The sequence below is a fragment of the Mizuhopecten yessoensis genome, unplaced genomic scaffold (assembly GCF_002113885.1).
Source record: "Mizuhopecten yessoensis strain PY_sf001 unplaced genomic scaffold, ASM211388v2 scaffold10523, whole genome shotgun sequence".
Lineage (NCBI taxonomy): Eukaryota > Metazoa > Mollusca > Bivalvia > Pectinida > Pectinidae > Mizuhopecten > Mizuhopecten yessoensis.
Window position 1 is genome coordinate 1,005,981 of NW_018408589.1, and position 15,391 is coordinate 1,021,371.

General features: G+C 34.6%; 1 protein-coding gene across 1 annotated transcript in view; it reads right to left on the bottom strand.

Moving 5' to 3' along the window:
• Positions 1-12,212: 12,212 nt before the first annotated feature.
• Positions 12,213-15,391, bottom strand: part of LOC110460947 (G-protein coupled receptor 143-like) — a 16,696-nt gene continuing 13,517 nt past the window's right edge. The window contains exon 8 of the mRNA XM_021514174.1: positions 12,213-12,815. Within this exon, the coding sequence (XP_021369849.1) occupies positions 12,591-12,815 (225 nt within the window). The 3' untranslated portion in view covers positions 12,213-12,590. The remainder of the gene's footprint in view (positions 12,816-15,391) is intronic.

The window sequence follows — 15,391 nt, forward strand, 5'->3', positions numbered from 1 at the left end:
TCAGGTTGTAGTCTACCAGAGTCGATCACGACTCTATACTTGCAGCAGGTGTAGGGAGTTGTGTACAAATGGGGGCTTGAAGCGCCGATGGTATGTGGGTAGGGTGGGTTAAAGAAGCGGGTCCCTCTCCTAAGATAGAATTTAATTCTTTATCGTATTTGGCATCTTCTTGAACATAGTGATAATGAATGCGGGACAAAAGTAACCAATCCATATGGTAAATACCAGGCTAGTAACTTAGGCTGGGTGTTGTGTAACCATGGTATGTATGGCTAGTAGCTTAGACTGGGTGTTGGTTAACCATGGTATGTATGGCTAGTAGCTTAGGCTGCTGGGTGTTGTATAACCATGGTATGTATGGCTAGTAGCTTAGGCTGCTGGGTGTTGTATAACCATGGTATGTATGGCTAGTAGCTTAGGCTGGGGGTTGTATATGGCTAGTAGCTTAGGCTGGGGGGTGTATAACCATGGTATATATGGGTAGTAGCTTAGGCTGGGTGTTGTATAAACATGGTATATATGGCTAGTAGCTTAGGCTGGGTGTTGTATAACCATGGTTAATATGGCTAGTAGCTTAGGCTGGGGGTTGTATAACCATGGTATATATGGCTAGTAGCTTAGGCTGGGTGTTGTGTAACCATGGTAAATATGGCTAGTAGCTTAGGCTGGGTGTTGTATATGGCTAGTAGCTTAGGCTGGGTGTTGTATAACCATGGTATATATGGCCAGTAGCTTAGGCTGGGTGTTGTGTAACCATGGTTAATATGGCTAGTAGCTTAGGCTGGGTGTTGTATAACCATGGTTAATATGGCTAGTAGCTTAGGCTGGGTGTTGTGTAACCATGGTTAATATGGCTAGTAGCTTAGGCTGGGTGTTGTATATCGTGTGATGACATAGGGTAACTGATAAGAGGACATTTATCTAAATGCAGGACATGGAATAATCTTTCACTATATCCCCTTACCAAATTTTAATCATTTTTATCATTTTTTTAATATAACAAATACATGCAGGTAATTTATTCAATTAATTCCTAATTATGCTACTCTCATAAATCAATAAAAAGTATTCGATAACAATTTGTGAAATAATGTTCTCTAGCAAGGCTGTCAGATTCCTGATGAGTGATAACCCTTCATCCAATCATTCTATTATTTACTTGGAGTCACAACACCTTTAATAAACACTGTAAGCGTTCTTTTTAAGAATACAAGAACTTTTTCATTACCAATACTTATCAACCTGAAGAAAATGTTTAGAAACAGTAATGGTTATTTTTTCTATGTATCATCATTGTCATGCTGGTTAAATACCAGCTTCTTCGTTTGATGTTTTGGTACGGGGAATTTCTATTCAGCTCACTCGGTGTCCGAATAACAACAGAGGTTCCCAGTGAAATCCTTAGCGGAGTACATTTGGCGTTTGTACAATACTTGCAGTGAGCCAACTTATTATAATGACTGTGGACAATAGTCACATTTTGTATCAGGCGTTGCGGACATATCGTGCCTCCATATGATGGGTGCAAGTTTGTGTACACACTGTAACATATCCTATACGAGATTGAATGAAACAGTTTTCGAGATGACCCCTGAATTTGCTTTGCTAGGTATACCTCAAAATTAAAAATGTCTAACATTTGGACTGTTCGATTCCGACTATGTGGCATTTTTCTAACTCAGGTGAAATACCTATTTATGTTGTATTTTTTTTGTATTTTGCAGACAAAGAAAAAATCCAAGTATTTCAGCATATCTCGAGTAGGAAGCCCAGCGATTCATTGGTATCACATTTTTATCCTGACAAGTGGCAGACAAAAAGCTTTTATAGAAATCGTCAATTATCCTCAAAAAAACAACAACATTTTTCCGCCTTCTCTGTATAAAACTGAAATAGACATGTATATAGCATTAAATCAAAATATAGTATTGAATTTGTATTTATTCAATAATAAACATAGTCATCTTACCACGATATTTTACATACGACATAACTTCTCTAACATACTAGAATTCTATACGAATGAAAAAAATATTCGGCCAAGAGATGTTCAACAGTATGAAGAAATTCATTAATTTTTACGAAAGATTTTTTTCTTCATATTAGTTTCATATTTATCAACTAGAAATCCACATGGTCTGTATGTATGGGCAATACATAGTTCATATAAATAATTTCTAACAGATACAGTACAGGTAAACAACCGCGTTTGGGAAGAAGTAATATTTGCATTTCTCATATTTCGTATCGGATATGTTATATCAGGGATGGTTGACTGTATAAGATTTTGTGTTCTTCATTTGCTATTTGACTACACGTAAATAAATAAAACAGGATAGCCAATACATTGTAACCTGTAAAGGTTGTAGTTAACTATGCAACAAGAGAACAATGGCATATCAACTGATGGTATGCTTCTTGGTTTTTAATTGAGTTGTCTGCATTCAAATAAACACTGTTAACTTGACTCTGGTCAGGCTTAAAATCCCCAAATTAACGCCTGAGTTATCTTAATTTTACATAATAAATGTCTTAGGACTACTAAATTTGATATTTTTTTCTTATGGTCAATATTTTTTTGCTTCTGGCCAACCTAACTCATTCTAGGGAATCCCATATGAACCGTTCTTATTGTTCGTATTGTTATTTGAGCCACTTCCGACAGTAAAATGGTATCTAGTAACCGCTTTGTCAGTGCGCCCATCCATGTGTGCGTCCGCAAGAAAAGGCTCGTGTACAAGATATCTTCTGAACCCTTGAAATATCAACTTCATATTTATACCATATATGGTAACATAAAGTTCTTCAACTGATTAAATCTTGTTTGTCATCGGTCATGGTTGATTGGTTAAAACTTTGTTTTATTCAAATTTTGTTTGACAATACATCGAAGTACATGTTTTATGGTTAAAGGGTCAAATGTCCACTTGATCATCTTATGAGCCTACGCTCAATTTGTTAATAATTTTAGAAGTTCACAATACGATTGTGGCAATGGATAAATTGAGGACACACATTTTTTTAATTGTAAAATGTCGACCACAGAATAAGTCTAATTATAATATGAAGCTGTACATAGCTAACTGGAAATTAAAGAGGCAGGACAAAGAATAAAACAAAACTGAGTAAATTAAAACTTAGTTGAAATTTATTCAATACAAATGTGTTGAATTTATCCATGAACTTTTAAAAGAAATAATATATTTATTCAATACAATTGTGCTGAATATGTCGATAAATGATTAAAAGAAATAATAGATTTATTCAATACGACGTGATGAAATTATCTATAAATGATTAAAAGCAATATCGGAATAAACTATTTGTGTCACAAAAATAAGTATAGTAATTGTACGGAAAAAACCCAATAAAAAATCAGCTGTGTTATAACTTGTAGAGTAGCCTATTAATCTATCACTGATCCATTCCACTATCACACCACTAACCTCTACATAAATCGACCACTGATCCATTCCACTATCACACCACTTATTCTCTACATAAATCGACCACTACAGTAAAGGGGACACTTGTGACTTCATGATCGTGGTTTACAAATACTCTTTTCCATGAAATCTTGTGCAAATAATCCAGTCATTTTTTTATGGGATTGATGGTGGCTGTATTGAAGTCGGTTGGATTATCTACTAGAAAGGAAGCTAGCAGTGATTTCTGTCCGGAAGGAAGGTGACTAGATTATCTACTGGAAAGGAAGGTGGTTATATAATCTAATGGGTAGGAACGTGGCAAGATGATTTATTGGAAAGGAAGGTGGCTGGATCATTTCCTGGGAAGTAAAGTGGCTGGATTATTTCCTGGGAAGTAGGTGGCTGGATCATTTCCTGTGAAGTAAAGTGGCTGGATTATTTCCTGGGAAGTAAAGTGGCTGGATCATTTCCTGTGAAGTAAGGTGGCTGGATTATTTCCTGGGAAGTAAAGTTGCTGCATTATTTCCTGGGAAGTAAAGTGGCTGCATTATTTCCTTGGAAGTAAAGTGGCTGGATTATTTACTGGGTAGATTATTTCCTAGGAAGTAAGGGGGCTGGATTATTTCCTGGGAAGTAGGTGGCCGGATCATTTCCTGTGAAGTAAAGGGGCTGGATTATTTTCTGGGAAGATTATTTCCTAGGAAGTAAGATGGCTGGATTATTTCCTGGGAAGTAGGGGGCTGGATCATTTCCTGTGAAGTAAAGTGGCTGTATTATTTACTGGGAAGATTATTTCCTAAGAAGTAAAGTGGCTGGGTTATTTCCTGTGAAGTAAAGGGGCTGGATTATTTACTGGGAAGATTATTTCCTAGGAAGTAAAGGGGCTGGGTTATTTTCTGGGAAGATTATTTCCTAGGAAGGAAGGTGGCTGGATTATTTTCTGTGAAGTAAAGTGGCTGGATTGTTTCCTGGGAAGTAAAGTGGCTGGAACATTTCCTGTGAAGTAAGGTGGCTGGATTATTTCCTGGGAAGGAGGGGGCTGGATCATTTCCTGTGAAGTAAAGTGGCTGAATTATTTACTGGGTAGATTATTTCCTAGGAAGTAAGGGGGCTGGATTATTTCCTGGGAAGTAAGGTGGCTAGATTATTTCCTGGGACGTAGGTGGCTAGATTATTTCCTGGGACGTAGGTGGCTAGATTATTTCCTGGGAAGTAGGTGGCCGGATCATTTCCTGTGAAGTAAAGTGGCTGAATTATTTACTGGGTAGATTATTTCCTAGGAAGTAAGGGGGCTGGATTATTTCCTGGGAAGTAGGTGGCCGGATCATTTCCTGTGAAGTAAAGGGGCTGGATTATTTACTGGGAAGATTATTTCCTAAGAAGTAAAGTGGCTGGATTGTTTCCTGGGAAGTAAAGTGGCTGGGTTTTTTACTGGGGAGATTATTTCCTAGGAAGGAAGGTGGCTGGATTATTTTCTGTGAAGTAAAGTGGCTGAATTATTTACTGGGTAGATTATTTCCTAGGAAGTAAGGTGGCTGGGTTATTTTCTGTGAAATAAAGTGGCTGGGTTATTTTCTGGGAAGATTATTTCCTAGGAAGAAAGGTGGCTGGATTATTTTCTGTGAAATAAAGTGGCTGGATTATTGCCTGGGAAGTAAAGTGGCTGGATTATTTTCTGGGAAGTAAGGTGGCTGGATTGTTTCCTGGGAAGTAAGGTGGCTAGATTATTTCCTGGGAAGTAGGTGGCTTGATCATTTCCTGTGAAGTAAAGTGGCTGCATTATTTCCTTGGAAGTAAAGTGGCTGGATTATTTCCTGGGGAGTAAAGGGGCTGGGTTATTTTCTGGGAAGATTATTTCCTAGGAAGAAAGGTGGCTGGATTATTTTCTGTGAAGTAAAGTGGCTGGATTATTTACTGGGAAGATTATTTCCTAGGAAGTAAGGTGGCTGGATTATTTTCTGTGAAATAAAGTGGCTGGATTATTTCCTGGGAAGTAAAGTGGCTGGATTATCTAGTGCGATGTGCGGTGGCTGGATTATCTACCAATAATTTAAGTGGCTGGATAATCAACTGGGAAGGGACGTGGTTCGATTTTCTCATATCAGTTATGTAAAATACACATTCTCTAAACTGCTTAAAAAGATCTAACGCAACAAATAAAACATTTTCAGTTTTTATAATAAAAAAAACCCATATATTATGAAGTAAAACCTTGTTTTTTCTGGATTTTTAGAACAATAACATTGTTTAAAAAACCGATAGGTTTAATGAATTTCTTAAAAAAAAGACACTATTAAGCTGTAAAACACTGATTTCGTTTATATTTCTAAGAAACGATGTAAAAATGAGTAACACAGATCAGGATCGACTGAATCAAAACATATGCTGCATGTCTCCAGAGTTATGCACACGTTTGATTAATTGTATGCAATATGCAAGAATAAATATACAACAACAACTAAAAATTATGGTATTTTTAATATGTAAATACAACAAAAAATAAGACAAAATAGCAATTTTAACACATAATGTCCATGACATGTAACTTTTCCAAAATATATTTAGATATTTTTACAATGCTTTTCTTACTCCAGAAAGTTAGATAAAATAAAATAACAGTCTATACTGTGATTTAAGTGTTGCAATATGTATCAACCTTTTATCCTAAACATTTACTGTAACTACGAAACGAATACAAAGTTGTATAAAATAGTTATTGCATGAAACGGTGGGGGTAAGGCTCTTCCAACCCCCAACCCCACACCCCTGTTTTGCAACTGATTTAACAACAGCAATGATAATCATTGAAAAAACATTAAGTACAACAAATTATTTCTATTTAACATAAAACTAAAAATAATATAATCATAAACTTAATGAAATAGCTTTAAGCACTTAAGTAGAAATCACAAACTTAAAAAATGTGAATATAACATGATTTGTTAAAATATAATCAGAAAGTGAGACAAGCTAACAAAAACTTGTGCTCTAAAACTTTTCAGTTTTGTAATAGAAAAAATAAATAAAAAATAAAGCCAAGTCAACATGTTTCCTGTATTTCATGTCAACGGGGCATGCGTTATGAAATTAACCCTTTATATTAAAAATTGAGGTCTGCAAGCATTTATACATTAGTTAATTCAAGTAGTCTTTTTTCACATTTTTTTTTTTTTATTATAGCAAGTAAGATGCTGAATATTTTAGCACTTATAACAAAATATAAGATATAGTTTGGTATCAAGTATGGATACTAAACATAAAAGAATAAATAGTGTGGCCTCTTTTGATAAATATATGAACATGTACAAATATACGTCACAGCACTTTCGTTTTGCAGTATTAATGTTTAAGATTTCTTTCCCAAAAACTAAAGCAAAGTTTATCAGTCCAATGACGTTTTTTTTAATTCCATATTTGGAAAATTAAGAAAAAGTTAAAACACATGATATTTTGATTTTTTTCCCACCAAATTATACAAACTAGCAATTTCCAAATATTCCAGAAAATTTATCATATCATTTAAATCTTATTTTCCTCTCTTAGTACATATGTACTTATGATAATAAAAAATAATAAAAAATGTAATAATTTTACAAAAGAAACTATTTTGGAATTATAAATTTCAACGATTACTTAGTTAAAAAGTACAAAACTGAATTTTTTGTTATCTGCATTTATTCTTTAAAATGTAAAAATGTCATAAAGAAATTAAAGTGAGGTCGCAAACTCATCCTCACCCAAAAATGATCTGATAATCCCTTCTCTCCTTGTTATCAACTATAAACTAAATGATGAACAAAATGTGTTTTACCAAAACTCTTCAGACAAATTATAAAAACCATTATAAAAACCTGTCATGTAAGACGCACATCAGTCATGTCAAGGCCGTACATCAACATGTTACTACATTTTGATATTTTAGAGAAAAAATTAACCTACCAAAGGACAATTCATATTAACACAACCTGAAACTTTGTTTTTTAAAAGAAAATATTTAAAAGGTAAAAAGCATTTATATGTGGGAAGATTGAGCGAGAATTTCTAAAATACTATAGGAGCGTTGATATATCTCTACTGAATATCAATTTGATTTTCCTACCACACATTCATTACATTTCGTATTTTAAGGCCCTCCAACCCATTCAGTGTAGAAAATTCTTTAATGGAAAGCCACTTGTAGCTTTGAAAATTCTCCCAAAAAAAAGAAAATTCAAATAAACATTAACAAAACAAAAACATCAACAAATAAAAAAACAATAAAAATTATGGACACAATAACCTACAAACAATGGGTAAAATGAAATGATCAGTTAGGATTATTTATAAGATTTGTCAGCTTGACATATATATATATATATATATATAGATCAAAGATTTATTTAGCACTCTCTAGTACATATAAACAATAACCTACAAACAATGGGTAAAATGAAATGGTCAGTTAGGATGATTTATAAGATTTGTCAGCTTGACACATATATATATATATAGATCAAAGATTTATTTAGCACTCTCTAGTACATATAAACAATAACCTACAAACAATGGGTAAAATGAAATGGTCAGTTAGGATGATTTATAAGATTTGTCAGCTTGACACATATATATATATATAGATCAAAGATTTATTTAGCACTCTCTAGTACATATAAACAATAACCTACAAACAATGGGTAAAATGAAATGGTCAGTTAGGATGATTTATAAGATTTGTCAGCTTGACACATATATATATATATTTACATTTGTATGGCATTGTCACTATATAGCCTCTTTGAAAGCTGTGTTGTTGATGGGACTTTAATTACCATGCATCACAAGACAGAATCCTTTGCGTATTAATACAACACTGACCGGAACTACAATATCCAATATCGTACAAAATGCACATCGGTTGAAATCACCAATGCCGGCAAAGGAAACAATTTTAACGCTCATGCAATTTATCAGAAATATCGTCTGTTACACAGCACTGATCAACAGGGGTTCGTGACAAATGTCTGAAATACACATATTCTATAGACCTACTGACACATATGTTACAGACCTACTGATATGAGTCACAGCACACATAAACATTTCAGACATTTTGTAACGAACCTCAACCTGTGCTCCGTCGCAAGATTACTCACTTCAAACGCTATCAGTTTCACGCATCTCGCATCCACTGTTCCTGATTTCTGACGACATGTCAAATAACGAGGCTGTTATAGAATCTACCGACTGTTGTCAGGTTCCCATACAATCAACAAATAAATTCACGCCTGGATTCTTCACAAAATGAGCGAAGAGAAAAGTTTGAATTAACTTCCAAAAATAACTACCTCATGGAGGGCAAGGTCGGATTTACTCTCTAGTACATATAAACAATAACCAACAAACAATGGGTAAAATGAAATGGTCAGTTAGGATGATTGATACGATTTGTCAGCTTGACATATAAATATATATATAGATCAAAGATTTATTTAGCACTCTCTAGTACATATAAACAATAACCTACAAACAATGGGTAAAATGAAATGGTCAGTTAGGATGATTTATACGATTTGTCAGCTTGACACATTATAGTACACATGAACAGGTAAGTTTGTTAGTACACATATCACCATTACATATATTTAAATTTTGTGTATTTTTGGTTTGTGTTTATGGTAACCACCCTTCATTAGTTAATATCATATTGCCAAAAGACTGCAGGCACCTATCATTGACCATATGTAGGCATTGAATTTGATATTTTACTATAATTCTTCTTTGATTAAAACTTAAATAATAAGTACTGTAAAAATAATTTCTTAGATTGTCAAAAAATGAAGTTTAAGAAAAGATGGCATGAATTTTACTCCCCATTTTAGTATCATATAGCTTTATTATGGTTCCAAATCAACGACTCGAGTAAAAGGATTTTTATCAATAAAAAAAACATATTACCAAGTGTATGTTTAAGTTTTTTCCCTAAGCTCTAATCACATTTTCACAACTTAAGAATTAATCAAACAAGGCAAAGCATTGCAACAAACCATAGTTCCTCAACTGTGGAAAGCTATGGCATTAAAGTGAGCAAAGGGCCATAACTCTGTAAGTTTTGGGGCACAACACTGGAATTCAGTATGTGACTCTCTTACCATTACAAAAGGTACACACTTACCAAATTTGACAACTGCAGGTGAAAATATGTAACCTAAAGTCATGCATGGTAAACAAAGGGCCATAAAACTGTATACAGCGGTGGCATTAAATTCGATTTCCACAATGCAACCCTCCATCATCCCAAAAGAAACAAAGGGCCATAACTCTATATATTAAGTAGGGTACCAGACCTGATGTTCTGTAAATGCGTCTCTCTACCAATGTACTCACATGCACCACTCAGCAACTGTAGATGACAAACTATCTGAGATATGACATGAAAGGGCTATAACGCCAGAAATGCCATGGGGCAAAGATAACTTTTTTGTAACCATATTTTTATTTTATGTCATTTTGTATGAGAGTAAATCAAAATCATATAAGTGTCCTGAGTATATATTAGGACATACTTATATGTTACATGATCACTCTCCTGGATTTTTTTAATTAAAATCTTCAGGAGTAGGTTGTCTGAAGTAAAATATGAAAGCAAGTATCAAAAAATAAATTAAGCAATATGACAAAACTAGAATTACAGAGTCTATCATATTACACATCCATAAAACCAATATTTTGTCACTGATCATGTCATACAGAAAATACGTCATATTAGCTACCTGTACTAATGTTAGAATTGATGCGAGTTAACGCCACCAATATTTCTTAGCAAGTAAAATAGCATGTAGTTTAAAAGAAGTGCATTGATGAGGTTGCCTTACAAGCGTCACCTGTAGGGAATTTCCCTTTAGCTCAACGGTAGAGCATCGGGCTGGAGAGCCAATGGTCGCGGGTTCGAGCCCCAGCGACAGAGCTGTCTTTATCACTATTCCTCGTCCTACTACAAACTGGTGCCTTTGACCTTCCTCGTTCAAAGTTGAAGAACCCTTGGCGGGGAGTCAAAGAACCAGGGTTGGTGATTGAAAAAGGGGGGGGGGGGAGGGTATAGTGTAAAAGATGTGCATTGATTAGGTTGCCTTACAAGTATCAGTTGTAGGGAATTTCCCTTTAACTCAGCGGTAGAGCACCGGACTCAGGAGAGCCAGAGGTTGCGGGTTCGAGCCCCAGCGACGGCACTATCTTTATCACTAATCCTCGTCCTATTACAGTAGTATAGAAATGTGACAGCAGAAACTTCTGTTGGTAATTAATGGATAGGTATATCCAAAACATGAGATTGTCATTTCTGAGATCTCATCATTTTTGGTCATGAGCTAAAATATCAGGTGTAACCAGACAAAATCGGTCAGTAGATCAAAAAATATGAAATTAATGTATCGCAAGTGTCTTCAATCATGTGCCACAATAAGCTTACTGAATGTCACGAGGGAAATCTTCAATACTTAGACTGAGGTCTGCACTGTTCTGATTGAAAACAAATTGAAAGGTGTTCTTAAACACAGATGACGATTCTATATGAAACATAAAGAAAATTGAACGATATATACTCTGGTGGTACAAACTTTCAGATCCGCTTCTTGTGTCACAATTTAAAAGCTTGTTGTCTGTACTGATCAGAGTTTTTGTAAAGAACAGAATCTACATACAAATAAATACTCTACAAGGCAATAAAAAAAATATGAAAATTGAACAACAGATTTAACAATTATCAATCAATCAATCAATTTTTATCAGATCTTCTTCTTGTTTCAAAATTTAAATAGGAACTCTTTAATAGTATGCTAAAGGTCTTTGCTGATCAAAGGGGTTTTTTTATCGAAAAAAAAATCTTTACTAAAGAATATATATCATATAATACATACAGGTGAAGAATCTACAGAAACTCTAAAAGAAAATCAGATGATAAATATCACAATTATCAGATCTGCTTGTTGTATTAAAATTAACAAGGTCATACATGCTTCCTAGACAACTTACAACAATAACAAGACAAGAGTGAATGGTTTCACAACCGTGTTGAAACAATGGCCAGATCTGCTGTAAATAACATCTGAAGCTGAGGAGAGTCCCTTTTTTCTCTACAAATGTGCAATGATGATTTTTAAAACCATGAAAAAAAGAAATTCTTCGTTGAGTGTTCAGCACTGATTAAGAGGCTTAAATTCATGTCATTACAGTTCATAAATAAAGGAGGCCGACGCTACGTCTATCATTCTGAATTCAGAATCATCGGGGCAGGGGAAGCTGCAAAGACGTTGATGAATGCCACAATGATGATGACGATGATGAAGGTGGTATAGACAATAATATCAATGATAATGCATATGCAAAACCACACACTTGTGTTTTTCTAACGAATCAGAAAGCATGAGTTTATTGTGCGGACGAATATATACGTCCGCGCAATAAATGAGTGCTTTCTGATTCGTTAGAAAAACACAAGTGTGTGGTCTTGCTTGCATCACATACCTTCCGTATTTGGTAGAGATCGATACTAAGATTTTATAAACTTTTATATTTTTATGCAAATACCGGGAACTTTTCAGTTTGCCATGACAAGGGGATTCCCATAAAAAGTAGTTCCGGCTAGTAGGTAAATACAACATTCCGTATTGCACATGTGCAAAACAGAACGTTGTATTTCATGGTCTGAAGTTGCTTGTATTACTATAACAAGATTCAACAGGTATGAGATGAAATGATTAATAGAATCTTCCCCGACCTTGAGGGTGTGACAGAGATATCTCCAACCCGAGGGGTGATGATTTTTGGTTGTCTAACCCGAGGCTCTGTTGTTTAATGACACATTTTAATGACGTTACAATTGCACTCGTGCTAATCTGCATGAGGCTATCTCCCTCTAGGAGGTGACAAGCTGATCTTTCTCGGCTAAAATGAGAGACACATCTGTAAAGGGTGGGGAAAATACAATTTCCATGCTATAGGTCAAAAAAAAAATCTACCACTTAATTATCCACTACATAGAGAGGGTGACACAACCATCAGATTTCCTCTGTACATACTGTTTATAGAGACACAATCCTGTCACTACACCAAACATATTTTCTTGTGTTGAAAACTAATGAAAAGTAACAGTTTCTTAATCGAAGAACAATGAAAACAGTACACCAATCAGATTTGCTCCTTGCGGCGGAAGCTGATTAGGGGCTCTGTTTCACTGCCGCTGGCACTGCGTGACGAGGATACCGTTGGATAGCTCTGGGAGGCATTGATGTTGCTGGAATTCAGGTAGGAATATTCGCTCAAGTTGAAAATTCTGTTCCAGCTCACAGCTTCTTGGGGCACACCCCAGAACACGAGGGAGGAGAACAAAGCTTGTAGTGGGTTCAATAGGCCCTGAAACATGCATATCATAATACAACATTTCTGGGTTCAATAAGCCCTGAAACATGCATATCATAATACAATATTTCCTGTCTTTTGGTTGTAGGAAAAGCTCCTGAAACCATAGTTGACCCAGTATTGGTGTCATATGAGATTTGCCTACCCTTTAGAGGCCATATAACCCTTAAGTATGCCTTTGGTTAATATTAACATCTCGGGTTGACAAATCCTCATGTCACACTTATATGGAGTCAGTAACTGTATATCATAATAGCATGAAGTGCACTTTTTTTACCCTTTTCTTGATGGTGCCAACGTCTTTCAAATCAATACTCAGATTGTCACAATTGAAAAACCAGTTAATACAATTTACAGTACATGTAATACCATTTTGCATCACAATGTGAAAATGAAAGATCGCTGTATCACAAATTTTTTATAGCATATTTTTTTATATATCTGTTTGGGAATTTCAACACATGCGTTAAACAGCTCTGTTGAAAACTTTACAACATTCTATAACTAGCAGTAAGAATCAGTTAAAATTTCGTAATAAATGATTGGTTCAATGAAAAACTTCAATCTGTATGGCCTATGATATCTATCATTGAGTAAGATAGCATTTTGATGCCACAGTTTTCTGAAATTCAACATCATTTTGCTCTGCTTCATTAGGATTTATACTTAAAATCTGAAATGATTTTTTTTGTATTTTCACATACTATTGTACTGTAAATAAATTTAGGCAGTTGCTATTATTATGAACTATTTACAAAAATTAAAGAATAAATATCTGGGATTTATCCAATTTAAAAAAGTTTGTTAAAACTTGTTTTTATATGAACTTGTGATAGAAAACGCTGATTTCAATCTTGCTTTCCAAGGAAAACATAAAACAAGTACAGTGAATATCTATTATACAGATATTGAAAAAAAATGCTTTACCCTTTCACCGCTATGTAACTTTAGTAGAATCTACCTTGCATTAATCTGGATGAGTCCATTATGTTTTTCAGCTATAACCCAATGACAATTAAACATATTATCAGGAGGCTTGGTAGTCTTGTGGTAGGACCCCCGGCTCGGGACCGAAGGGTTCCAGGTTCGAGTCACAGCACTGTGATGTATCTTTGAGACACCTTACTCCAATTGTTCCAGTCTACTCAGCTGTAAATGAGTACGTGGTTAGGCAGTGCTAGAATTGTTGAATGCTAGCTGTGAGTGTTGTGATAGGTTGCTTGCTAGATTGTGATAAAGCGGTATAAAATAACCTCAAATTATTAGGGCTTTTCACCAACTGGTGAAAAGACCTATTGTATTTGTTATGTTTCTTATTCTTCTTTTTCTTCTTATTATTCTTCTTCCATATTTTGTGGAGTCTCTATCTTTTGATTGGTAAAAGATAAGTTTAAAATCCGAAAAGTAAGATGTAGGTCTATATCTGAAGGTGTCATTGTGACATTTTCAAGTAGGTCAAAAATCCAATATGGCCGCCATGACGTCATACCTTAAAATCTTAAAATAGCCATAACTCAAAAACGGTTTAATTTACAGAATTGACGCATTTATATTATATGTAGATCATCTTCGGGGCTAACTTTTTTGTCGGTGCTTTATCTCAAAAAAAGGTCAAATAAAAAAGCTCATTGTTTGGTCAAAAATCACAATTTTTTAAATTTTTAAATTTTTGATTTTTTTGGAAAAAATATTTTACAGATCAATGCAGAATGTCATTCCGATGAATTTGATGTCTTCAGTTTTTCTGTAACATTTACCGTTAACATCCTATGGCGTGTTCATAATTGTCTTTGATCTTTTTTGAAAATCCGACACTATTTTTACAAACTTCAACGATCTTCTTCTCCAATTCTGCCATTGCAATATTAACCACAATTGGTACATGTATTCCTCTGGGGGCCCTTACGAACTTATGTTACTTTTTGGAGCAATTAATATTCCAAGATGGCCACCACGAACTCTGATTGGTGAACAGCCTATACCAATATATTTCGTTAACAATATCAAGCATGCGGTTGATCTTTGAATATCATATAGAGATAGGCAAAAGCAAACTTTTTCTTTCATATTTAACAAAAAATGTCAACTTCCGGTTTTCGGCAGGGGTCAAAGTTAAAATGCACTATAATGGGTACCTCCCTTAAACAAAATTCTTCTTAAGTTCCACAAGGTCTAGAGTCTTGATATTTTATATTTAAGATGCTAAGATGTTTGGGTATCAGGTTTGAAAAAATGGTCGACATTGATCAGCTATCAAGGTCACAATCAAGGTCACAAATGTCAAATTAAAAAACAAGAGGCCCATGGGCCTTAACGGTCACCTGATATATTTATACAGAGAGTTGATTTTGTTTTTAACATGAACAGAAATATTATTCAAAGTGACAAAAAACAATAAAACCACCTTACTCAATATCTAGCATACAGATTTCAGACTAAAAAGGATTTGAAACTAGCACCTACAGCCCTTGGGGGTAGGGCTGGCTCAAAATTTTCAAAGTATCAAACTGTCAATTCAAGGTTATAATTCCAATCAAGTTATTAACATGTAATATTCAAAGTATCATTTG